General features: G+C 42.2%; 2 protein-coding genes across 7 annotated transcripts in view; one reads left to right on the top strand and one right to left on the bottom strand.

Moving 5' to 3' along the window:
• Window positions 1–20,721, bottom strand: pld7 (phospholipase D family, member 7). 5 transcript variants are annotated; one of them, XM_028589193.1, is made up of 14 exons: window positions 20,511–20,721; window positions 20,165–20,341; window positions 19,553–19,642; window positions 15,971–17,119; window positions 15,441–15,628; window positions 11,734–11,908; window positions 11,516–11,630; window positions 10,728–10,855; window positions 7,324–7,527; window positions 6,521–6,660; window positions 5,078–5,243; window positions 4,875–4,974; window positions 3,052–3,256; window positions 1–82 (listed from the first exon to the last, which is right to left on the bottom strand). In XM_028589193.1, exons 2-14 carry the CDS (start codon window positions 20,303–20,305, stop codon window positions 19–21), a joined length of 2,865 nt encoding a protein of 954 aa, XP_028444994.1. In that variant the 5' UTR covers window positions 20,306–20,341; window positions 20,511–20,721; the 3' UTR covers window positions 1–18. The 5 variants fall into 5 exon arrangements, with proteins under 5 accessions (XP_028444994.1, XP_028444995.1, XP_028444998.1 ...); XM_028589194.1 differs by having other exon boundaries at window positions 20,496–20,721; XM_028589197.1 differs by lacking the exons at window positions 20,165–20,341; window positions 20,511–20,721 and adding an exon at window positions 19,851–20,150.
• Window positions 20,187–26,264, top strand: part of gpr137 (G protein-coupled receptor 137) — a 10,569-nt gene continuing 4,491 nt past the window's right edge. The window contains exons 1-7 of one of the 2 annotated variants that reach the window (XM_028589199.1): window positions 20,187–20,738; window positions 21,903–22,383; window positions 22,738–22,787; window positions 23,390–23,624; window positions 24,162–24,311; window positions 25,229–25,354; window positions 25,555–25,673. In XM_028589199.1, the coding sequence (XP_028445000.1) occupies window positions 22,003–22,383; window positions 22,738–22,787; window positions 23,390–23,624; window positions 24,162–24,311; window positions 25,229–25,354; window positions 25,555–25,673 (1,061 nt within the window). In that variant the 5' untranslated portion in view covers window positions 20,187–20,738; window positions 21,903–22,002. The remainder of the gene's footprint in view (window positions 20,739–21,902; window positions 22,384–22,737; window positions 22,788–23,389; window positions 23,625–24,161; window positions 24,312–25,228; window positions 25,355–25,554; window positions 25,674–26,264) is intronic. The other variant, XM_028589200.1, reaches the window with a different exon arrangement.

Raw genomic sequence — 26,264 nt, forward strand, 5'->3', positions numbered from 1 at the left:
ATCCAGTAAACTGCTCCGTTAGCCAGGGCACATTTCCACTGATCTCAGAAACAGGATGTCTTTCAGCATACAATAGAAGGCCCTGGTAATGAAGTGACAAGAGAAAACAGGCATATTCAGTAATTATCAATACAGTAAAACAGAGATGCCAGACAAGCAAGAGGCCTAGCAAACTCGATTCCTTTAAAGGATTCAGGTTATTCTGAGTCACTCACTAAACTGATCCGGGTTGTGCGAGTCACTGGAGTCAGTATTGCTTAAATCGCCAAGGAAACTCAGTCCTAGCCATAGACTGTAATATTAATGGACAGAGCATGTGTGACGTCACCCGTTGGTTTGTGGAGATCTGCTAGGAGTCGTCGTGTTCGCCGTTACGGACGCAGCCATCCTGGTTGGGGATGTGACGATTTTAGACGAGAGGGAGGAGTGAGGGAGGAGCTGCTTACACTCTACATTACGTTACACACTTTCACTGGCAATCACATCATAGCCACACCCTAAAACACCCCCCGCTTTATCGCCGATATTAAAATCAACGAGACCATAATTAAAAGAAATGAACATCATTCTGTGTCGCAGAAGACTTAAAATTAGTGATTGAGACCATAAACTCATGAAAATGTTTACTGAGATAATAAATCAAGTGAGAAGTGGGTCACTTTCTCATAGACTTCTACAGAAACAGACCTCCTTTTGCAACCGCACGTGTCGCCCCCTGCTGGAATTCAGATAGAATGCAGCTTTAAGGCACTTCCGCATTTGCAGCACTTCGCTGAACCGGATGCTTTGTCCATTAATATTAACAGCCTATGGTCCTTAACCCATTCTCTCCAACCACTAACATAGTAGGAAGTTCTGTGGATTCACTCGGTGCAGACTCACTGTTGGTACGCGATCTGTGCTGCCTGCACGATCCGATATCATAAATACGTAGTAGAAAACGGGACAGTTTACCTACACTATTTGTATCACACCTGCGTTGAAACACTTGTTTGCTTAATACATCCATGCATTTGACGGCGGTATATTTTTGTAGGCTACATTTTATGTTATGCATCATGCAGTTAACGGCAGGTCTGTTAAGTACTTATTGTCACTGATCCAACACCACATATCGACATCCGTGTACTACGCCGTGGCGACATTATTTGTGTCATGTAGTGTGGGGATGTAGTGATGTTTTTAAATGTAGCTTACGCTATGCATTACGAGGATCTTTACGTGGTTGCCAATCCAAAATAATAAAAAGGAGTTGTTACACGTTACATGAACTTGCACCATTTTGGTGACATGTGGAATGAAGTCGGTGTCTTTCTGTCACTGCAAACTGTCAGTTTCCTCCACACTCCCCTTTGCGAGCGCTGTGAAATGAACGAACTTCCCGCGGTGCAAAGGTGCGCAAGCGTGGAACACATCGTGCTGTGTCGTAAACAGGATTATCATCTGCGTATGCGTGAACATCTTGCGCATGTCGGATGGTGCAGGCAGCACAGATCGCGTACCCAACACTCAGTTTCAGAACTGATTTAATCACGGGAAAGAAAGCATTTTGAGCCAGACTGTTTATTGTCTTAACTTAGTGTAGCCTAAGCAATATATAGGCTTTCAAGAATGGCTTTTGTTGTGGATTTGCTTTTCACTCTGACTCGAGGAGAAACTTCACTCGCTCTACAGATCTACTCATGACAATGTAGCCGGCTGACTGACTTGCGGACGCAAGAGCTCATGACTCATGAGTCCCATGGTCTGCGAGCTTGCAACGTTCCCGGCTCTGCGGGAAGTTCCTAATCTTGGACTGTCTCTCTGCTCACTCAGGCGCTTGAGTTGACTTGTGGAGTTGTGGTTGCCTACGAAATTGTAAGTTATAAAGCTTTTGGCAGCTAAGATGGCTAGGACTAGTAGTAGCCAATGTTGCAAGGGGTTTGTGTGTGGCGCGGTTATCATTTTAAGGCGCTGACACACCAACCCAATTATTGGTCGTTGGACAGTCTGGCGAGGTTGGTGACTGGAGTCTGTTCGGTGTGTTCCGTGCTGTCGTCAATTGGAGGCGCCGTTGGCGTTCATTTGGGCCGATTTGACTCGTTGAATCGGACTCAGTGACCAATCTGATTGGTCAGTGCTAGCCCTTGACTAGCGAATCAGTGCACTTATGTTAAAACACTTACCAGAAATGACGAGCGGTACGAACGGATCTCAAAATCTGACAAAAATCTTTCAAACTGACTTCGTCGATCAAAAAAAAAAAAAAAAAAAAAACACAACATAAAAGGTTTTCAGAAACCCGTTTCGGTGAACTATTTTCGTAAAAATGCAAGATCGTATTCCAAAGGAGCTGCCAGTATGGTCGGTTTTGAAATTCCGGAGAAGCCAGACCCGCGTGACGTGTTCGTCACTTCCGGTTGTAATTTTTTTGGCCACAATACAGATTAACGCTGCCTGCTGTTATGGAGACGTATTACGTCTCGCGCAGAACGTACGCTCAAGTCGGTGTCGCTTCGGTGTGTTCCGAGGCACTTTTTGGACCAATGGGAGCGTGCGTCAGAGCCTTTAGATTGAATTGTATTAGGACTCAACTGATTCGAGTTAATGATACTAAAGACTCGCGACTCATGGGTTAAATTTAAAGACACGGGTGCAAGATCCGAGTGAGTGTCGACTCAAACAGGTTTATTTCAAACACAGAACATCTAAATCACAAAGCATGCTCACTCTTTGTGAGCCAGCAATGAATGGCAAATGTATATTTACAAGAACTGTATACGAATGGGCTGACATCATTTGGTTTCACTACACACTTGGCACTGGCATTTTAAGGTAAAATATATACAAAATGCTCCAGGCATAAAATCAATTAAACAAAGCAAGGTCCGCCTTGAACCTTAACTTGTGGAAGAACAATACAAAATATAAAAATAACACATCTTAAAACAAAATATTAAAAAGAAAAGAAACGCAATTATATACAAAAACCAGCACAAGTCAAATACAGTTCAAGTAGCGAGAGCAGGCGAGATGCTTCGTCTACCATGCAACGTGCTTTACTGAACAAACCCCCAGTGTGAGGCGCCAGGGCAGACGTCCGCGTCGTCCACAGAGAGAGCGCTGGCGTACTGGGACGTCCAGTCTCTGAGGAAGAGCTCCTCCGCCTGGCGCTGCACAGTCTCCTGGCCTTCCTTCACCTCCGAGCCGGTCTGGTTCACCACCAAGCCCACTCCAGCCGTGTGGGTGAAGTAGTTCTCCGACCAGTTGGACGTCCCTGGGAACACCGAACACAGCCACAGCAGTTAGAGTGCATCACAGTTCACCACCACATGGGTTCCATTCAAGAAAAAGAAGTAGACTTGAACATTTGAATTCTCCAGAGACAAGGGGATCTGCAGTGAAAACAGGTTGGAATATACCTGGTTTCAAAATGAATATTAGTTAGGGATCGACTGATACGGATTTTTTAGGGCCGATGCAGATTTTCTGGAGCTGATATTTGGAACCAATACTGCTTTTTCTCCCTCAATTTACATCATAAAAATGTAAACCCTGCCACACTGGATTTGTTTTCGGAATCTGTTCTGCCGATGCACGTAAAACCCGCAAATATCGGCCTGATATATCGGCTGGCCGATAAAAATCAGTCTATCACTGATCAACATCTACAACACAGCCTTGATGGTGTATTGCTCGCTGACATATAAGACAGATATAATCAGGTATATCACAAAATGTCAACACATTTAAATAATTTAAGAAAACAAACCTGAAAAGTAGCCCAGCCATTAGGCTTTAGCAGTTAATCATTTGTTTTGTATTAAATATATGCGCAAAATACTTGTAGTTAGACAAATGGTGACAGAGCTTTCACTGTTGCAGCCCCCTCCCTTTGGAACTCTCTACCCATACACATCCGTGACTGTACTCACCTGGACACACCTCTTCAGATTTAACCTGGATTTGCATATCCATCTGGGAACTTTCCGTTTGAGAACTTTTGGGAAGGGGCGAAAACCTGGTTAGCTGATTGGATAAACCATCTGTCTATCACCACCTATGTTGGTGATAGACGGGCCAAATCAACGAAGCGTATGAAAATACAACCACAAGCCCCTGCTGCTGCAGGCAAAGCATAGCTCGTTAGCTCAACAAGCAAGCAACATGTCGCTAAAGGATATTTGCCGTTTGTGTAACGAGAATTTAGGAATAAAAGGCACCATTTCAGGTTCCCGGACCATATTCCAAAAGAAGGATCCAAGAGAAAAAAAGCATTAGTGAGCGGCTAACAGAATTAGAGCTACTGCTGTCTTAAAATACTGGTTAGCTGATTGGATAAACCATCTGTCTATCGCCATCTATGTTGGTGATAGACGCTTTCATTGAGTCACACCTAAACCCGCCTCAAAACCAACGCTGATTGGTCGGTCGTTTGGCGAACGGCTCCAAATGTTCTCCATCTCAAGATGCCAGACTGATCTGAGAGTGGAAAACTGGAGCTCGCCAGATCAGGACAGTCTCACGAGACTACTTCAGATTAGCTTTCCACATACAATAGTCTTACATTTCTCACCTGATAGCTACTGGTTTTATTGTTTTTAATATCCTTGTTTTATGTGCTGGTTTTACTGTAAAGTCTCTTTGAGTACCATGTAAAGTGCTGTATAAATAAAATTTATTATTATTATTATTATTATTAGTAACAGAATAAAAAGCACATTATTTACTTGTGAAATGTAGTGAATAAAAGTATAAAGTAGCATGAAATGAAAACACCTTAAATTGTCTCAAAACTTTCATACATGTACTTGGTTATAAGTACTTTTCACCTCGGCCATAGTGGATATGTTTTTAAGAAGAGTTTAAGTAGGTAGTAAGTGGTGATGGCGTACCGATATAGACCACTCGGTCTGTAACCATGTACTTGGCATGATTGACTCGTGCGTAGGGAATCTTCATCTGCTCCGCTGTGGAAGGCACCGTGAAGACTTTCTGCACAGAAACAAAACCAACAACAGGAGTTTAGGATATTTTAACCGTATCTGTTAAGGGCTGTGTGCCTCAGTCGTGCAGGAAGCGAGTTCTCCCAACGCACCACGTCAACGTCGCACTTCAGCGGAGGTCTGCGGAGCACCAGCAGGGACTGCAGGAAGGGGAACATGGCAGCGGGGGAGTGCTTCCAGCAGCTGACCAGGAGTCGGACCTTCACATGTCTGGTGCAGGCGGCGGCACGCAGCGCCGAGTCGATGGCGGGCCAGAACCTGAGAGAGGGGAGACCAAACGCACACGTTTCAACCCTTCAGCAGGGGAAGCTTTCCGGAAATATCAGAATGTCTGTGGTGCTGGTGAGAAGGGAGGCAAGCAGAGGATCGGATAATGTGTGCGCTATAGAGCCCGACTGGGTGTCACAGGACAGTGTCTGGGAGTCACAGGACTGTGTCTGACTGTCCCAGGACACTCCTCAGGACTCTTAACAGGACAGGACAGTTTTTGCTGCCACTGCTTCTCTGCTAGTGAGCATAGAGTCAAGCAGAGGAACGGATAATGTGTGCTCTTCTTAAAAAGGATGACAGCATAATACACTTTAAGCCCAGTTCAGAACAAAGATTCGACGAGTCTTCGCACCGGTCTGCAGCACCTGTCAGTTTACACCAATGCGACAAGATGCTGTATCATCTCCAATAGCAACGAGTCTTTGTACCACCGTTCTAACTCCCGACTTTCAGGCTTTTTTTTTTTTAGCTGAATATTGTTTGTAGCGTCTTCAAATGTGAACAAGGATAGAGATGGTGAGATATTTGCTACAGCTGCATTTCTAATCGAGATGAAACCGCAAAAATAATGTTTTATAATTCTCAGATTCCCGGCTTTGTTCCAACGCCGCTGCCTCTCTTCAGTCACACTCTAGCTCACTCCACCAAATTCCGCACCCGTGGGCCCAAAACTCTGCCATTTCGACAGTTTGTAACTTAGAAATCAATTGGATTATCATTTCATTTCTATAGCTTGTAGCTGACATGACCAGCTGACATAGCTGTTGGCTGTTGAAACAGGCGACATCCCTTATGTTCTTTTTTTACGTTGCAAATTTCCCCAGCGACGTTGTAAAGACGGTTTCGTCTCGCCGGAAATCTTTGGTCTGAACTTGGCTTTACACCGTTTGTATGTCGTCTGTAATGTGTTTGGACACTTCAAAAAACATCCCAGGACTGATCAGCCTTCTTCCAGAGAGGCACATCTCCAGCATTTGACCTAGAAAGCCTCCAGTCAGCAGGAGAACCTCATCTTACTAAGCTGCTTTGTCAGCCAATCAGAGTCCAGTGGTGTGACAGTTTATTCAATAAATACCCTTTTAATTAACTAGTCTATACTGTATCTATTTACAAGACACGACGCATTGCAGTATTTGTTACTGTAATACCTGTATCTAATAAATAAGTCACTCAACATAAAGATTTCATAGATTATTGTGTGTGAAGAATCCATTTGTGTCTGATGAGGAACGTGTCTAGGATTGTAACAATGCAGCAGTCGTCACCTGAGTGGCTCTGTGTACTGCGACAGAGGGAGATAGTCCATGACAGAGATGGAAATGAATTTCTGGGCGTCGTCGATGACAGACAGGATGGTGGCGAGATCGTCTGAGCGGCCGCGGGCAGAGATCTGCGGAGGGGAACTCTGCGGGAAACGGAGAGAACACAGCGAGAGGGCTCGGTCACAGCTGGCCACATGAACAGAATTTCAAAATGAGCTTTTACTAAGTCCTCATATGATCATCTAAAGGCTTTCTCATGTCCTCTTCCACTCTGACATGTATACAATAATCACTTAAATCTGCGAAATGTCAGTTTTGTTTAAAAGTATTGGTATTATTATTATTATAACACATAGTAATCAATAGGGGCGTAATGATACAACAATCTGGATCGATAGATATGATCCACGATCCAATATTATTGATGCAAAGTGAAAATATCGATACATATCGTCTGTAAGAGTCCCCTTTATTTTAGATTCCCACTTTATATTTATTCCTTTTTATTAAAAAGAATGGTTTGTTTTTAATTTAAATGTCTGGAAGAGAATTGTCAATTCATTTTTTTTTTTTTTTTTTTTTTTTGTTGCTATAAATGTAACTGTGTTAAAAAGGCCTATGATGTTGTCTCATAACAATGGAGGCCCCTGAGTTGAATTGAAATTGTATCATGATGACAGACTTTAAGATATCAGCAAATATTGCATCACTGGCCAAAGAGTCAATATAATATTGTATCGTGATAAGACGTGTGGAACTCAAAGTATTCCTCTGGAAGGAAGCTTATAGAGTAGTCCTGAACTTACAGACAGGTACACTTGAGCAGGCACTCCATTGAACTTCAGGCGCAGGGGATTCTGGGAGCTGGACAGCGCAGAGAGACGAGCAGGCCAGTATGGCGGCAGGGAGCCGTTGTTGGCGCCGCCGATGCTCCAGTACACGCCAAAGATCCGAGAGGCATCCTGAGCCAGGCAGCTGCAGTCCTCCACCGACAGGCCCACCTCCTTCACCTGGTTTAAGATAAGAGAAGATAAGCCTTTATCGTCTCCTATAGGAGAAATTCATCTTTGGGCATTCGAGAGAAACGAAATGGCGACACATCGCGCATAAACACACAATAAGCATACAGTTAACCTACATAGAAACATAATCATACATTATCTCATCAACCTTTCCTCACAATCACAGAAGAGAACCCACAACACATCCTCCCTCTTGTATTGCACTCAATTTTGATAATGATGCACATTTCCCGTTAACTCATGCTGTGGTCATTAACTTCTGTATTGCACAATGCCCAATTGCATAATATCATATCAAATATAACATAGCATAAACAATATTGCACCAGTACGCTATCAGGCATTGCACATCCTATAGCCATAATGGTAAGTACCAGGAATATTATTTAGTAGTAGTAACTCACACTCACACTCTGCACTATTAAGACTAGGGATCAACTGATATGGTTTTCTTAAGGCTGATTCCAATACCAATTATTAGTAGTTAATGAAACCGATAACAGATATTTGGAACCAATATGCATTTACAGTGAAAATGAAAATCTTTAAGTCAAAATTAAGATTTTAGAATGTTACAAACTCAAAAACTTGCTTTAAGCAATTATTTAAAGTGTTCATATTATGCTTTTTGGCTTTTCCCCCTTTCCTTTATTGTGTTATACATCTTTTTGTGCACGTTATAGGTTTACAAAGTGAAAAAGCCCAAATTCCCCCCCAAAGGGACTTACCATCTCCAACAGAAAACACTGTTCACCAACTGCTCCAAACAGCTCTATTGTAGTCCAGCCTTTACTTCAGAGACCAACGTGGTCACTTTGGAACACACGTTATAATGCTCGCCTAGCTACTGTCAGGGCATGCCCTCATACTCTGCTTCTGACTGGTTAGTAGTCCTTATCTAGGTACTGTCAGGGCACCCCCTCATACTCTGCTTCTGACTGGCTAGTAGTCCTTACCTAGCTACTGAGCATGTGCGACTCCCAACAAAGATGGAACAGAAGTGAGATGCCTCACTCTGTAGCTAAAACAGAGCTCAACACACAGGGTGAAAAGAGGAGCTGCAGCAATGTGCAGTACACTCCCAACAAAGATGGAACAGAAGTGAGATGCCTCACACTGTAGCTAAAACAGAGAGCTCAACACACAGGGTGAAAAGAGGAGCTGCATCAATGTGCAGTACAACAAAATTATGGTGTTTTTCTTTTTTTTAATTAAACAATGTAAACCTATTGTGAAATACAATTATGAACCTGAAAATGAGCATAATATGAGCACTTTAAGTCAAAATTTAAGATTTGGAATGTTACTAACTTACAAACCGTAAGTTTAAATGCTTTAAGCAATTATTTAATTAATTAGAAACTTTCAACAGAATACGCAGAAAGAGATAGTGAGATAGTGTTGTGGGCGGGACATGATGTCAGACTCAGTGGTGAGTGAAATCACGCTAACGCCACCCAGCCAGTGCGTAGCCGGCCTAAGGCTGCGTTCAGACAGGTAAACAGCGATCCGGTGATTTGCCGCACGGTTGTGCGGCGGTGGGAGTGTCACTGAAACGGGCCATTTGTGCGACGTCCTGTTTTGTTCTTTAACAACCCAAAAGACCCTTTTTCACGGCAGACATGTTGACATGTCATAGCAGGAAAAGCACAGGTGTATCTTACTGGGACACTTGATGGAGTTGAGCCATCGTTAAGTTTATCAATTTCAGCTGTGCTTTTCCTACTATGACAAGTCAAAATGTCTGCTGTGAAAAAGGTCCATGTAGCACAAGTAGACTTTGTATTTGAGTTACTGTTTTCCGTCAGAATGTTTATAGATCTCAACGTTTCCATCTGCACTTGAAGGCAGCTTCATTTCACTGAGAAAAAGAGAAAGAAAAGAGACGAGCGAGACGGATTGACTGTGCTTTGTTGTTTGGCAAGCATTCAGCTCTTACACAAACTCCCGGGCAGTTCAGGGCTTGTGTTTCGAGTTTTAAAAACTTTCTTTTGACAGAGATAGAAGCAGTGATGTTTCCTGTACGGTACTCTAACACCGCCTCAAAACACACTGACAAATCTGATCTCCGGTTACAGGATTGCGTTTCTCAAAAAGTTGAGTCAGTCTCAAGTTTTTCGAGCAAATGCGAAGCAATCCATTTGGCGGAGTCAGGTTACATATTTCTCTCCTTTTTACCCAGGCATGAAAACGGGTCAGGGGTGAAAAAGGTGAGAAGGATATCACCCCTCTAGGGGGTCAGGGGGCATGCTCCCCCAGAAGAAAATTTTAAATATTCCATATTTTAAACCATCAATCTGATGCATTTTGAGATGCATTTTTTGCCAACCAACAGTGTAATATTTCAATATGCACTCATTACAGTTAAAGTCCTTCTGACATTACACAATAATAAAAGTCATAATTTTTAAAGACTAAAAAGTTTTGGATCAATTTTTACTTCTTCCAATCATATGTTAAATTAAGAGTCAATGTGGATTTACATATTGCAATAATATCATAATCCTACAATGAATCATTGTGAAAACTAAACTTTACTACTTTGGCCAGGTCATCTTCATGACGAATTAGTACATTCAAGCTTTGTGACTAGCATATAATGACTAGCAAGCACTGTCTTACGCTGCTGCCGTCCAAAACATGCGCTGCAGAAGCACAGGCTCCCTCAGTTTGAGACACCAAGTGCTAAACGGCTTCCCGTCTCCACCCTTTTCTTCTTGTCCTCTATTCATGCCCAGCGCCATTTGTTTTAACTACTTTCTCAACTAAAGCTGCCTGTATCTACCGTTCTCTTAATACATCCATGGTATCTACATGCTCCAAGTTTGATAAATTTTGCCTCCATTTTTTTTTTTAGCCACGTTACCACGGAAACCACACCGGCACCGCAATTTCGGCAAAGACCCACCCTACTTTGCATCCGATTGGCTAGAACTTCATTGGTTGGTGGAAGTTCGATGATTGGTTAAATCCATAGACAGTATGGTTAAATCCAACGCATCAAAACAAATTCCATGTGGACTTTTTAAATTTATTTATTTTTCTAAAATAGTCATATGCCAGAAATCGGGCACCAGGCCCGAGTAGCTACTTTTCTCATCGAATCTACACGATTCACGTAGGTCACCTATTCTGGTTTCAAAACAGCGAATTTCACCAAAAGGTGAGTGATTTTCATGTCCGTTTACCTGACTTAGAGAGCGCCAGTCCATGTTAGCACTACCCAGGTAGAAGTGCTTTTGATCCACCACCCACAGCTTGGTGTGGACAATGCCTCCGGTCACAGCGTTGAGGTCCACCTCTCTGACCTCTGCACCTGGAAACACAACACACACACACGATCAGAAATCATTGCAGAGTTATAACCCCGCGTTGGTTGGATAGAAGTAGTAGTGTCTGCGGTCTACATTAGTGACTAAATGACTGACTAAAGTGACTAAATTAAACATAAAAATGATGTTGCCTATGGGAAACTGTACAACGGTGTTCTGGGAAATGCAATACCTAAGGAAGGTAAAGTCATGTACCTTGGAAAAATAAATGATGAGGTCCTGAGTAACGATAGATTATTTAGCCAAGATACTATTGATCACAAGTAAAAAAAAAAAAAGCAATTACAAGAAATTGGCACAAGACTGAAGCCCTGACTATGAAACAATGGCTAGAAATTATAGAAAAAAAAAAAAAAAACTTACTGGATTTGTACTTTGATGGTGGCAACATGTAGCCATGACTGTGTGTATGTTTTCGGTCTTTATTGTGTTGTATGTATGTAGCTGAGCCGATGTTGTATTTCGGTGTTGTGTTGGTTGCGTGCTAAATTTCATGGATCCATTTTGTACTTATTGCAAAAATGAAAACCAATAAACATATTTTAAAAAATCATAATTATGTTGCCTAGTTCAGCTTTAATATATGGTGCACACGACAGAGAGGCAACACACAATGAGCTCCATATCGTCAGGTGATGAAGTACCTGTTGCAGCCAATTCTGCCGTATCTTGAGTGGAGGTCTGGGGGGCGTTGACGGCAATCTGGAGTTCCACACCTTTGGATTCAAGTTGTTTAAGTTGCTCAAAGACCATTCTTCCCTAAAACACATGAAACATATGGAAATGAAATCACACACATTAAGAGGTTCAAAACGATGATTTTATTATCGTGAGAGTAGGGCATGCCGCTGACTGAAGTAACCTGAGAGTCGGAGGAGTGCGCCGACTCGCTGTCACGTAGAGTGAAGTAGAAAGCAGCGATATGGACCGAGCTGTTGGCTTTGCCCAGCAGATGTAGCCAGCTGTCTGCGATGCTCTGTCTGGACGAGGGAGAGGGCTGGTAGAGACCCTCGGGGATGCTCTCCACCAGGCGCACTCTGAACAAGAGAAACAGAGATGTTTTTATATATGTATACATACATACGTGTGTGTGTGTGTATAGTATAATATATATATATATATATATATATATATATATATATATATATATATATATATATATATATATATATATATATATATATATATATATATATATATATGCTGTCAATCGATTAAAAAAAATTAACTAATTAATTGCACAACTTGCTATAATTAATCGCTTTTTTAAATTGAGACTGAAGCTTATAATAATGGATATTTAAATGCTAAATCATTTAACTTTGCAAATATGAAGAAAAAAAAACAAACAAGGAAAGGTTTTGCTAAGTTCAGAATGTTTAATATCTTTCAGAACAACAGCAGCAACAATTTGAGCTGAAATGAAGACAGATTCAGCAACTGCACGGCCTATTTCTAGCTTAAAATGTTTTCAGAAACATGTTTCAGTGAACTCTTAGTACAATATGAGATCGTATTCTGAACGGCCGCCATGACAGTCTGGCTCTCAATATCCGGAGAAAACAAACCCATGTGACGCGTTCGTCCAATCAGCTGCCGGTTTTCATTACTTGGGCAACAATACAGAGTAGCGCCGCCTGCTGTCATGTAGACGTATTACGTTTCACACAGCTGAAAACGAGTTAAATTTTAAAAAATGAACGCTAATAATATATATATATATATATATATATATATATATATATATATATATATATATATATATATATATATATATATATATATATATATATATATATATATATATATATATATATATATTTTTAACGACCCTGGAGGGGTCTGAAATTGTCATCGTAGGTGCATGTCCACTGTGAACAAACAATCTAAAAAAAAAAATATATATCCAGAAATCACAATGTATGATTTTTTTAACTATTTATTTGTACGATACAGCAGCAAATAAGTATTTGAACACCTGAGAAAACCAATGTTAATATTTGGTACAGTAGCTTTTGTTTGCAACTACAGAGGTCAAACGTTTCTTGTAGTTTTTCACCAGGTTTGCACACACTGCAGGAGGGATTTTGGCCCACTCCTCCACACAGATCTTCTCTAGATCAGTCAGGTTTCTGGGCTGTCGCTGAGAAACAGAGTTTGAGCTCCCTCCAAAGATTCTCTATTGGGTTTAGGTCTGGAGACTGGCTAGGCCACACCAGAACCTTGATATGCTTCTTACAGAGCCACTCCTTGGTTATCCTGGCTTTGTGCTTCGGGTCATTGTCATGTTGGAAGACCCAGCCTCGACCCATCTTCAATGCTCTAACTGAGGGATGGAGGTTGTTCCCCAAAATCTCGCAATACATGGCCCCGGTCATCCTCTCCTTAATACAGTGCAGTCGCCCTGTCCCATGTGCAGAAAAACACCCCCAAAGCATGATGCTACCACCCCCATGCTTCACAGTAGGGATGGTGTTCTTGGGATGGTACTCTTCATTCTTCTTCCTCCAAACACAGTTAATGGAATTATGACCAAAAAGTTCTATTTTGGTCTCATCTGACCACATGACTTTCTCCCATGACTCCTCTGGATCATCCAAATGGTCATTGGCAAACTTAAGACGGGCCTAGACATGTGCTGGTTTAAGCAGGGGAACCTTCCGTGCCACGCATGATTTCAAACCATGACGTCTTAGTGTATTACCAACAGTAACCTTGGAAACGGTGGTCCCAGCTCTTTTCAGGTCATTGACCAGCTCCTCCCGTGTAGTTCTGGGCTGATTTCTCACCTTTCTTAAGATCATTGAGACCCCACGAGGTGAGATCTTGCATGGAGCCCCAGTCCGAGGGAGATTGACAGTCATGTTTAGCTTCTTCCATTTTCTAATGATTGCTCCAACATTGTACCTTTTTTCACCAAGCTGCTTGGCAATTTCCCCGTAGCCCTTTCCAGCCTTGTGGAGGTGTACAATTTTGTCTCTAGTGTCTTTGGACAGCTCTTTGGTCTTGGCCATGTTAGTAGTTGGATTCTTACTGATTGTATGGGGTGGACAGGTGTCTTTATGCAGCCAACGACCTCAAACAGGTGCATCTAATTTAGGATAATAAATGGAGTGGAGGTGGACATTTTAAAGGCAGACTAACAGGTCTTTGAGGGTCAGAATTCTAGCTGATAGACAGGTGTTCAAATACTTATTTGCAGCTGTATCATACAAATAAATAGTAAAAAAATCTCACAGTGGACATGCACCTACGATGCATTAAATTTCAGACCCCTCCATGATTTCTAAGTGGGAGAACTTGCAAAATAGCAGGGTGTTCAAATACTTATTTTCCTCACTGTGTGTGTGTGTGTGTGTGTGTGTGTGTGTGTGTGTGTGTGTGTGTGTGTGTGTGTGTGTGTGTGTGTATATATATATATATATATATATATATATATATATATATATATATATATATATATATATATATATATATATATATATATATATATATATATAAAAATACTATATGTATTTAATATGTACTATATATGCATTTTCTGTAAACTGCTTTGGCAACAACATGTTTGTTAATTGAATAAAAGAGAGAGAGAGAGAGAGAGAGAGAGAGAGAGAGAGAGAGAGAGAGAGAGAGAAGAGAAAGACTACAGCCAAAGACACACCAAACAGTATCCAGTCATCATCTTAAAATGATCAATAGATCTGTTCAACTTTTAGTAGAGTTTGCATGACACTTCTTTAGCTGCTCATATGTCACCTTCGAAACGGCAAAATTGAAATAACACGGGCTGCATTTATGCTCAATGGGGATGTATCGCATCGTAAATTGTTTGAAAATCGAAGAAAAAAAAATGAATCTTGATGCAATTTGTAAACGGCCTAGGGCACAGCTCTACCTACCATTACACAGCAGCTAACGTTAGCCTGCCGTTAGCTAGTTATGTTAGTTGGATTAAACACGGTTAAAATGCTGACAGCTAAACGGTCTAACGTGTGACTCTATTTCACTGTATTTTTTTTTTCTTATTTAAGATAAAATACAATTTCAGCATCCCTTTTGATGAGGACACATCTGTTGTTTATAGAAAGAAAAAAAAAAAAAAAGGGAAATATTTTCAGTCATTTGTCTGCATCTCATTCTGTTACATGATAAAATCATATTGCGTCGAATCGGGAGGTGAGTGTATCATTACATCCCTAAAGCTCAGCAAGTGTGCAAATTAAAAAGGTGAAGAATCACAAAGAAAGGAAAAATTGTTTCTTTTTCAAAAAATAAATAAAATTAAAAGGACAATGTTGTGCAAATGCATGTAGTTGCTGGTGCAGGACAAAAAAGTAAATGTTCAAAGAAGGTAAAGTCCACACAACAGCTTCCTCAGGTCTGAGGAAGGCCAAATTGTGGGCCCGAAACGATGGGTGCCTTGTTTGCACTATTAAAGTATTTTTCCGGAGCATTAAGCTGCGGACTTTCCCTTCTTTAAAAGTTGTTTCTTTTGTCACAGCAAATGGCTCATTGCAAACAAAACTGATTGGAGAGATCGACACGTTTTTCCTGGTTATGTCTTACCGACAATCATTGCTGCAAGGCTCTGGTACTAGGCCGAAGCCCTCCAGCCAGTGCAGTTCCATCTGAGCGGTGAGCTGAGCCACAGACATGGGAAGCCCGTAGTGCCACACATGCTGGCCAAACCCCCCGAGAAGCAGCAAGGCGGTGGGCAGGAGGCAGAAGAGGGCAAAACTGGAGCATCCTGGACTCTACAAAACAAGACGAGTACAATGTTAAACCTGTGAACAAAAGTGTTCTAGTTTCGTTTTATTTACTTCTCTATTTATCTTCATTGTTATCGTTGTCTCTGCCACAATTATTACATCCCACCCTACTATACATATCTTCACACAAAAAAATTAAATAAAAATGTGTGAAGTTAGGATCATAGCTTGGACAAGAGACTTGGGAACAGCTGAGGACTGTGTTACATGCCCAAGCTGTTACTGCAGGGTGTGGTGAAATTCCTGTTTATGTGACTGTGACCATCAAGACAACAGTATGACTGATATCAGTGGAATCTGTCATGCGAGTAGAACCCCATGACTCACCTTGGTTGATTGAGCTCCAGCAGGCTTCTCTGGTGCTACAGGAGAGGTCAACTCAGCCGCGTTGTTTTTTCCCTCTGCAGGATCTGAAAACTCTGACTGGCTTATAAGTGGTCCCTCTGCCTTTTCATCTGAAACATCATCCTCACGTTCGACATCTGATGAAGACCTGCTGTCCTTTAATTCAGGTAGGTTCGTCGGCACCGTCTCCCACGGCGGTTGTTCGTCCATAATAGCCTCGTCTTCGGTATCTCCGGCGGCGGTGAACGTAATCCTGCTTTTAACCTCAAAGGCAAACTTCTCTTTCGTGTCTTCCGGTGGCTTCTGGCTGATTGAGTCCTCGCACGGAAGTTGAGTTACGGGGGCACCCTGAACGGTTTCAATTTCTATTTCAAACGTTTTGCTCTCCTCCGGCTCCGGTACGTGTTGCTGTGAGCCCTGCTCCGGTCTGAGGGCCGGCCTGGGGCTCGCAGTCAGAGAAGATTCAGACAAACTGGAGCTCTTCGGTGCAGTGATAAGGGGACTATGGGCTGCTGCAGCCGCTCGTTCTGTGCTGCTTAGCAGAGAGGTGGCTTCAGAGTCGATTTTGGGGATGCGGACCGATGGCAGGGGTAGGGATGTTTCTCTCACATCAGGCGCCTTGGACTTTGCGACCTCCGCGCTGCCGGCTTTCTCGGCGCCTACGTGTTGCTGCGAGCCCTGCTCTGGTCTGAGGGCCGGCCTGGGGCTCGCAGTCAGAGAAGATTCAGACGAACTAGAGCTCTTGGATGCAGTGGTTAGGGGACCATGGGCTGCTGCAGATGCTCGTTCAGTGCTGCTTAACAGAGAGGGGGGTTCGAAGTCGATTTTGGGGACGCGGACCGATGGCAGGGGGAGGGCTGTTTCTCTCACATGATGCAGCTTGGGCTTCTCGGCCTCCACGCTGCCAGCTTTCTCGGGAGGAGGAGCTACATGGACAGGGGTGTCGGTTTGGGATCCAGGCAGCTCCGGTGTTTGGCTCGCAACAGTAGGCCGCGGTCGGAAAGTGGGGATTCTGGAGAGGAGTTTCCCACCTTTGCGGTTCATGTCTTCTTTCTCCTCGAGTTCTTTTCTCGCAGCCTTTTCGTCTTCAGACCGCAGGCGGTCCAGCACAACACGACAATACTTCAGTTCCTGAGGAGGACAGAACTTCATTAGAAAAAAAAACATGCATCCATCTTGTGTGTATATAAAAACTACTTCTCTATAGTAACTCACAAAATAAAGTTTTAACCCAGTGACTCAGTCTGAATAGCTTCCTGGACAACACCCTAAGCTGCACATAACACTGGAAATACCTTTAGAAAAGCAGTTAAACGCTCTCAAACTCAACATCATCTAGTCTTTTGTTCCTTGTATTAATTCAAACAACAATACTAGAACACTGTACAGTGTACATTACCTCGAGTGGCTTCCGTAGTACTGCAATAGCTAGGATAGCCACACCCATTCAAATTAGTGGGATTGTCTGATACACCTTAGCATGTTTAACATGTTTTCATGAATGCCAGCATTTGTTTAAAACAAGACGAGTGTTACCATGGCGACAACATTCTTTAACTTTACATTCCGGTGGCAGCTGAGCAATGAGCTTGCTTTGATTCAAGCTCAGTCCACAATGCTAATTTTCATTAACACACTGATACCTATGGCAACCAAATGTCAGTATTCCAGAACAGATACCCGGGATTGTCTATCAGGGCGTGGCAAGTTGACTGCTCATATTTCTGCAGCTGCTGCATTCATTGTTATGTAGTCCTCCCATAAACAGTGACTACGTTAACATGCACATAATCTGGTTTTTGCCCTTATTCTGAAAAATGACAATATTCCAACTATGCTGTTTACATGGCTAATGAAAGTGAATATTCCACCAATATTCCAGTTTACATGCAGCCGTGCAAAATAGTTTTTGTTCATTGTTTTTAACACGTTTTTCCACCGGTGGAGGACTGATGACAGCCTCCCTCTTTTATTCCTTCAACCAGCTTCTTGAAAAGGTCGGCGTTGTGTTGTTTGTGCATATCCAAAAACCTATTGATATCCAGGTCTTTCAGAATGTTTAAAAGTAGGTGTGTTTCTGCTTCCGAGAATGTGGCCTTTTCTTTTAGGTATGCATGACTACCACAGCTTTGCAAACTGTTGGCTAGTTGAGTTGTTTACAACAACTATAGCAACACACAGAGCTGACGTTAACTGGTTGCTTAATAAACCTGAATAATACCCCACATATCCCAAATGTCTTCATTGGAAGATTATATATTCGGGAAAAAGACAGAATATGCTGTTTACATGACCTGTATCAAATTCAGAATATTGTCATATTTGGAATAATAGTGGGAATATTAGTGTGCATGCACACATACTCACTGACATGTAATTCCATTTCCAACGAGAGTGCATCATGCAACTGAATGTCTTCCACCAGTTTAAATGTTTTCTTTTCTTTATTTTTTCTCTTATTGTGTGACGACAAAGACATTTTTACAAGTCACAGTAGGAAAACCCCTGGTGTAAATGATTAACGGTGGATTCCACTGAGCTGCTTCTGCAGTAGGGTCCTGGTATTGTGCATGCTCCCTCACCGTCATGGCTGACTGGGACAGTTAAATAGAGCAGAGCCATATTAGTTACACCTGTGCCTTTCCTACTATGACAGGACAAAATGCCTGCTGTGAAAGCAAACCTATTCTAGCCGACAGGACTAGGACTTTTGAGGCAAATGTCGATATCAGCCAATAGTCTTTCGTTCATAAATGCATTACATAAAATAATTTGTTTTGATAATGATCCTTTAAAATTAATTTTTTTGTAAGAATTATGCCCATGATATACACCGAACAGGACATTTTGTCATTGAAAAATAAATGTTGGGTAACATAACAAACAATGTCATTTAAACAAAAGTTACCTGAAATATATTTTGGCAGTACTGTATATACTGCAATGTCTAGTTAATTATCTGCCAGCCTTTAGTGTATACTGATACTGATATACCTGCAGTACGTTAATGCTGGCTCATATGTCAGTCTAGCGCTGAACTCCATTTTATAAATTTCACTGAAACAAACTACGTTGACACCCGAAGGTGGCTTTATATAAATATGTAAACTTGACAGTCCAATATTACAAAATAAATGTATTTCTATTTAAGTGCACTGTTCAAATATTGCTCTTATCTTTACTGTCACTATTATCTTTGATGATAAAAGTTAACTCTGAAATATTATGCAAAATAATAGATTTCAACATTGACGTTTTGCATTGCAGGTTGAGCTCTCCTAATGTAAATAACTTACTTACAGGCTGAATATATAAATCAGCTTTACTGCTCCAGAACAGGCTAAATGAGATTACACTTCTGCACTAGCCTGCCAATATTTTCTGCTGATGATTACATGCTGCTGCACAAACACAAGAGCACCATTTATCTCACACAACATGGCTGTATAAATAGTTGTGCCACTCCCAGGGCTTTCTAGGTAGCTATGGTTTTCCGGCCTATACAAAAGATCTAACAGCAAGGTGTGTTTGCTTAGGCTTGATGTGAGGTGAATTATAGACTACCGCAGCAGCAGTTTCCTCCTCCAGCTCTGCAGGGGGACTTTGACGTGTCTCCATCACTTGGACGGACTCAGAGTCGGACTCATCGGACTCCTGATGGGACAAGATCGGTTATATTCACAGTTAACAAGGCATCTAACAAAGCATCAGGCATATTCCACAATGTAAGATTTCAGGACACGTGCAGCGGTTGTATTTTAATCTACAAAAGGCACCAGTGAAGAACAAACGGAATGTAAGGGTAACGTTTTGTCATCTTCTTTACATAGAAACACCGTCAGCGTGAAGGAAAAGAACTTACCATGATGCAGTAACTTGCCAGGTAATAAGTTATGGATGGGCGGAGGGGTTCACACTCGCGATGCGGTTATTAGCTCTTAACAGTTATGCTAACCAGCTAGGCAAATATTACGTACGTTAAAGTGGTAATACCAGTAAATATAAGACAGTTTAAGGCAGGCTGGCGTGTATATAATCCTTCCTTGAGTATTTCTCTCGGGTTAGCGAGCAAACGTTGCTGTCGTTGACGTTAGCGAGCAAGCTACGTGGCCGACTGTGAAGTTTTCAGCAGCGGAGGAAGAGGAGGCGGAAAAGCTGAGCAATGAAAATACCCACCTCGTACGTAGTTCTCCTGAGCGGGCGGGCCAACCTTCTCCTCGGGGTTACCGTTGTTGTGTCCAGAAACTCTACCTCACTTGAGTCACTCTCCTCACTTGCCTGCCTGGGGAGGATGGACTTTCTGGATCGCAGTAGCATCTCGGACTACTTTAATAATGCAGCAGCAGCCAGCACCTTCGTGACACGAGATTAACGGACGTAACGTTAAAGAGCAGTCACGTTTGTCTGCTAATGAGAGCCCACTCCGGCTAACTTTAATGTCGAGTTATGGCCAACATAAGGTGCATTAAACGTCTGCTAAGGTTATCCAAACACTTTCCACACTGACCTTAAACAACCTTACCGTTAAATCCTATTTGAACGCGCCGTCTTTCTTCAGAAATAAACAACAATTTGAAGAAACCGCGATTTCCTGTCATCGCTGATTGGCGGTTGGATTGAAAACAGTGGCTCCGCCTATCGGGCGGGTCCACCTATCAGACGATACGCAGATCCACACAACACGGAAACAACAAGGGATTTACCGTTGTCTGCTTATCCTGGAGCTTCTTTGGTGTTCACTTAAAATAAGGTCAGTTATTATTGTTAAATGATTACTGACAGCTTAGCTATACATTTAATGTTTTTTTTTGTAAAAAGGCCAAGCATAACTGAGCGACAGCGCGAAATAGGTGATATTCAAAGTTAGTTTCGGTTAGCTTAGCCGTTGTTGAGCAGCCTAAATGGAAAACGGTTGTTGTTTATGTACCAAAGACCCTAGTAAAGACATTAGCTAAGCTAGGTGGGATACGGAGTTCCAAAGGTCACTGAAAAATACCCACGGGGCACATGAAAACCTGTAACGTTACATTATAATGAAATCAAATAGTCCCACAGATATTAGCTACGTTACCGTTAAGTTTGAAATGTTGATGTTATTGTCGAAAATGAGAGATAGTGAACTGTTAGATTAATGTTGTTAAGTGGTGGGACTGCCAGCCACCATAATGCGACTTTTATATTGTCATATAATAAGGTCACTGTCTATAGTTTAAATCAATGTAAAGTTTGACACAGCTGGGAAAGTATGTATAGATCATTGTAACGTTAATTGTATCATGGGATTGTTGTTACATTGTCAATAATAATGACATTTTTTTTTTAAATCAGATTTCTGCTTAAATATGTCCTGAAATACTGGAAATGAAAGTTACTATTTGGATTTACTTTTCCAGTCCAGTCCTGTGCGAAGAATAGCAGCTGGACAACTTCATATATGATTTGCCAGATATAAACCTATATTATGAGTCTATTAAATTTGGATATTGTAGAATCAGATATCATAATATATGACTTAATCGCCTGATATTCATACATACCCATAATTTGTGATGTGGCAATATTTTCTCAATGACTCCTGGTCATTTCAGAATATTTTAAGACAAAACAAAATTGATTGTATGAGATTGCAGTAGGTTGACATAATTTCATGACCTAGCACATTTTTTGGAATCCAGTAACTATTAACATTTCAAATAACCATCAGAAAGAATGTTAAGATACTTTATCGCAGTGATGCAAAAATTGGATTAAAACAAAAACAATGGCCGCAAAATGATATGGTCTCAACATGGTGTAGCTGTATATTGTCTTATCACCCAAACATATTAATGTTATCAAGGTATACATTTTCCTCCATATTGTCCGTCTTTTGCTCAGCGTTGTGCTCATGCCCTGCTGATCTCTCATCATTTAGTTTCAGGTCTCCCATGTAAACGGATGGGGCTGAGGAGAAGTTTTGGCAGTTTCTCGGCGATGATGGACACTTAGTTAGTTTAGTCCTGGCAGTACTCCCAATGGAAGCTCCAGTCACAGCTGCCCCTCCTCCCAACTCCTCCGACCTGCCGGTCCCGATCCCCCTGCATCCAGCTGTCGCCCCGTCGGTCGAGCTCGGCTTCACTATCCTCTACACCACTCTGTACGCCTCGCTGTTCCTGGTGGTGTACGCACAGCTCTGGCTGCTCTACCTCTACAAACACAAAAGATGGAGCTACCAGAGCGTCTTCCTGTTCCTCTGCCTGCTCTGGGCTGCCCTCCGCACCACCCTGTTCTCCTTTTACTTCCGTAACGCTCTGGAGGCCAACCACCTACCTGTCGCAGCCTACTGGCTGCTCTACTGCTTCCCTGTCTGTCTGCAGTTCTTCACTCTCAGCCTCATCAACCTGTATTTCACTCAGGTAAGACTGGGGACAACGGGACAGGGGTTATTGTCTTGAAGCGAGACTACGCCACCTGCAATGTGGATGGAAATACTTGACACAACATTTTGATAAGAATTGGTCCGACGCAACCATAGTGATAACAAGACGTCATGGTACGATTACATGAATGAAAGTAAAACAAATTCCTAAAGTATCAAGGTTTTTAGATAATCTTTAAGCAGGGGAATTCCTTTTTAGTAGCTGTCTGCCAAACAGCTATTGAAATGAAACATTGTTGAGCAGCTTCTTTTTTTCCTTCTCCTTTCAGTTTCATTCTTAATGTCAGATGTGTTTGTTTACTCTGTTGCTTATTTCTCTCCTGTACCACAGGTGTTACTCAAAGTGAGAGCGATGTATAACTCAGACGTGGGCAGAGGAGTGTAAGTTTTACTCTACAGCACGTGTCAAACTCAAGGCCCGCGGGCCAAATCCAGCCCATTGCAGATTTACATACGGCCCGTAGATCAATTTGGGTTCACAATAGATTTTGGCCCGCCTAGTGCGCCAAACCAAAAACCCAGGAAAGTTTTTTTTAAACTGCAATTACCACACATTCAAAGCAGAATATGGCAGATTTGCTGACTCTGAGAATCAGAAATTCCCCCAGAAGCAGAGAGTTTAATATTCAGACTGTGAAACAGGTTGTTGATTTGCTAAATTCTATGATGGCTGAGGAACTCTTTTGATGACTTTTGTAAAATGCGACAAAAAGCGTACCAAAATGTCGTGAAAAAGCAACACATTTACAAAAAGGTGATAAATGTCTGAGAAAGCCACAAAAAAGTCGGAACAAAAATTAGGAAAAAAAACTACCAAAATGTTTTAAAAAAGTGACATATAGTAACAAAAGCACGTCAATAAACTCTACATGTCTGGCCCTTGGTGTTATTCTCTTTTTCCAGTGTGGCCCTCTGGGATAATGAGTTTGACACCCCTATATATATTTATCTATATTTATCTCTGGCTTCCGTGTCTTCCCCAGATGGCTGGCGCGGTGCGCGTACGGTGCACTGAGCGCCATCTTTCTCTGCGTCAACATGGCCTGTGCGTCTCTGGAGGACAGAGGCGCCGGGTCGGGGGAGCGGACCTGGAGTCTGGTCCTGGTTCGAGTTCTAGTCAACGACTTGCTCTTCATCCTGGATGCGGTGTTACTGGCCGCCTTGCTGTTGCTCCTGACCCGACACTCGCGCTCCACCAGCCCCTACCTGCTCAGCAAGGTGTGCCCAGCGTCAGTCTTAGAAGTGGCGTGCAAACGAGCCCGATGCAGCAGTGGCTTCACACTATAGTATAGTATGAAGTCACATGTAGTCAAATGAAAAAATACATACAGTTAAGGCATTATGTAATAAAACATCAAAATGTCATACATTTTCACTTCATTATGGAATAACACCCGCATTATGTAATGATCTGCCGCATTTTGTAATAAAAACCCTGACCGCAATATATGTAACCCAATATATGTACAGTTCTCTGCATTTTGTAATAAATTATTAACCAAAAACTTTATTTAAAAAAAATTTGGATGTATAACCCAAAATGGATACATATATGTATATATACATGTATGTGTGTATCTCATTCATAAAGCTCACATAAGCGCAGCAGCATGGGCATTATGTAATAATTTGTAACAAAATGTGGCAGATTAACTCAACATAATGAAGTGAATATTTATTATATAATGCATTGTTATTGTTGTGTGGCTGTGGCGGAGCGTTGTCCAGGCTAACGGCGTGTTTCCTCCCGACCAGGGGACCACGGTGTGCCGTACGGCAGCCCTGGGAGCAGCAGTGATCTTGTTGTTTGCGAGTCGGGCCTGCTACAACCTGACGGTGCTCATTCTGTCTCAGAACCACCGAGTGGAGTCCTTCAACTTTGACTGGTACAACGTCTCAGACCAGGTGATCATCTAACGTTTGAGTCAGCGCATTGCTCAAGTTGGCCCTACGTGGTGGTCAATATTTCTGTCTCAGAACGTCACGATTAGGGCTGGGTCCCGAATTCAATACTTTTTAGGCACCGATGGAATTACCTCCTTAGTATCGAGCATCGAAAAATGCCTCGTCATTCAGTGCCAAATTTCAGTACCCAAAGGAGTAAATCTTATCCGCGTCAGTGAGCCAATAAGCATGCAGCATGCTTCTACCGAGATCTAATAGTGCTGCTGATTGGCTGTCTGTCGTTACAAAACTCTACGTTACACACAGAGACTGGGATCACGTCACTCGGTAGAAGCTGAAAAATAAATGAGTGCCAAAATGTTATAATTTCTTCTTTGTTAAAATAGATCTTATGAAATTGGTATCCAAAAAAAAGTATCGTTTAGGAACCAGTATCGAAGTCACCGTCTGGGTGCCAGTACCAGTATAGATCATTTTTGAACCGTACGCAGCCCTAGTCGTGATTAGGGCTGCACAATGTGAGGTAAATATCAAATTGCAATTTATTTTGACTGATATTACGATTGCAATATGATCCACGATATTGGAGGGAATGATCATTTTGTATCATTATTCTCATTTTCATTGAAAAGTATAAGTGTGATTTTGATTTTGCGAGGATCTGTAACAAAGATTTTTCCTTTAGTCTGTAGGATACGATTTTTAGAATGGTTTGACATATATTTTGCCTTTAACAAATATTAACCCCCGCCCCCTGCGATATGGATATTTCATTAGTTCATATTGCGATTTTGAAAAAATTGCGATTAGTTGTGCAGCTCTAGTCATGATAAGGTTGGTAGCCATGGTCAGTGAAAATGCCAACACAGACTACTAGATAACCCTGTCTGTCTGTCTGTCTGTCTGTCTGTCTGTAGGCTGACTTGCGTAGTGAACTGGGCGACAGGGGCTACCTGGCCTTCGGCGCCATCCTCTTCATATGGGAGCTGCTGCCGACCAGTCTGCTCATCCTCATCTTCAGGGTTCGCCGACCCGCCCAGGAGGTAGTTGACCCCCCCCCCCGGACAGAAACTTGATGTCAGCTAAATAAAGACATTTCACTTGATACTGATCATGTTTCATTTTAAAGTTTAAAAACCAAAATCTGTGATGAAACATGACTCGGAATCAGTATGGCTGAAGCAGTGGAAGTCATTTCATCCCGTGTTCTCCCCCCCCCCCCCCACATCCCTCATTTCCACAGACCAGCAGCATGGCCATTAACAACCGGGTCCTGCCTCGGCCATATTTCTTTGATGACCCTCAAGGCAGCGATGACGATGCACCCGTTCCATGGGCACGCGGCTCACATCCACACTCGAGGTACGGTCCCACACAGGCAGAACCAGATCCATCGACCTCTGCGATCCCATTTAATGATCCAGCTTGGTTATTAAGAAAACGATGCACAGCATTCCCTCGTCCCAGCTTCTTCAGTGTGATAACTGACCGCTTTTCCTAGGGCTGAAAATTACAATGGTTTTGGTGGTTGATTCTCTCTCCCACTCTGACATCTCTCCATTAGTGCGTGTATAGGTTCTGAGCATGTGTGTGTATTTCAGGTGCTCTTTGAATGCTTTTATATAGGCCTTAGTGGTCCCCTAATACTGTATCTGAAGTCTCTTTTATATAGACCTTAGTGGTCCCCTAATACTGTATCTGAAGTCTCTTTTATATAGACCTTAGTGGTCCCCTAATACTGTATCTGAAGTCTCTTTTATATAGACCTTAGTGGTCCCCTAATACTGTATCTGAAGTCTGTGACCTTGACCAACTGCCACTTTTCTCATTTGAAAGCCATGATGTCTCTCTCTCTCTTTCATGGGTGGGCCAAATTCTCTGGGCGGGCAAAGCAGAGAAAGGGGAAGTAACCTTTCCCCTTATGACCTCATAAGGAGAAGATTCCAGATCGGT

Source organism: Perca flavescens, chromosome 10 (genome assembly GCF_004354835.1).
Source record: "Perca flavescens isolate YP-PL-M2 chromosome 10, PFLA_1.0, whole genome shotgun sequence".
Taxonomy (NCBI): domain Eukaryota; kingdom Metazoa; phylum Chordata; class Actinopteri; order Perciformes; family Percidae; genus Perca; species Perca flavescens.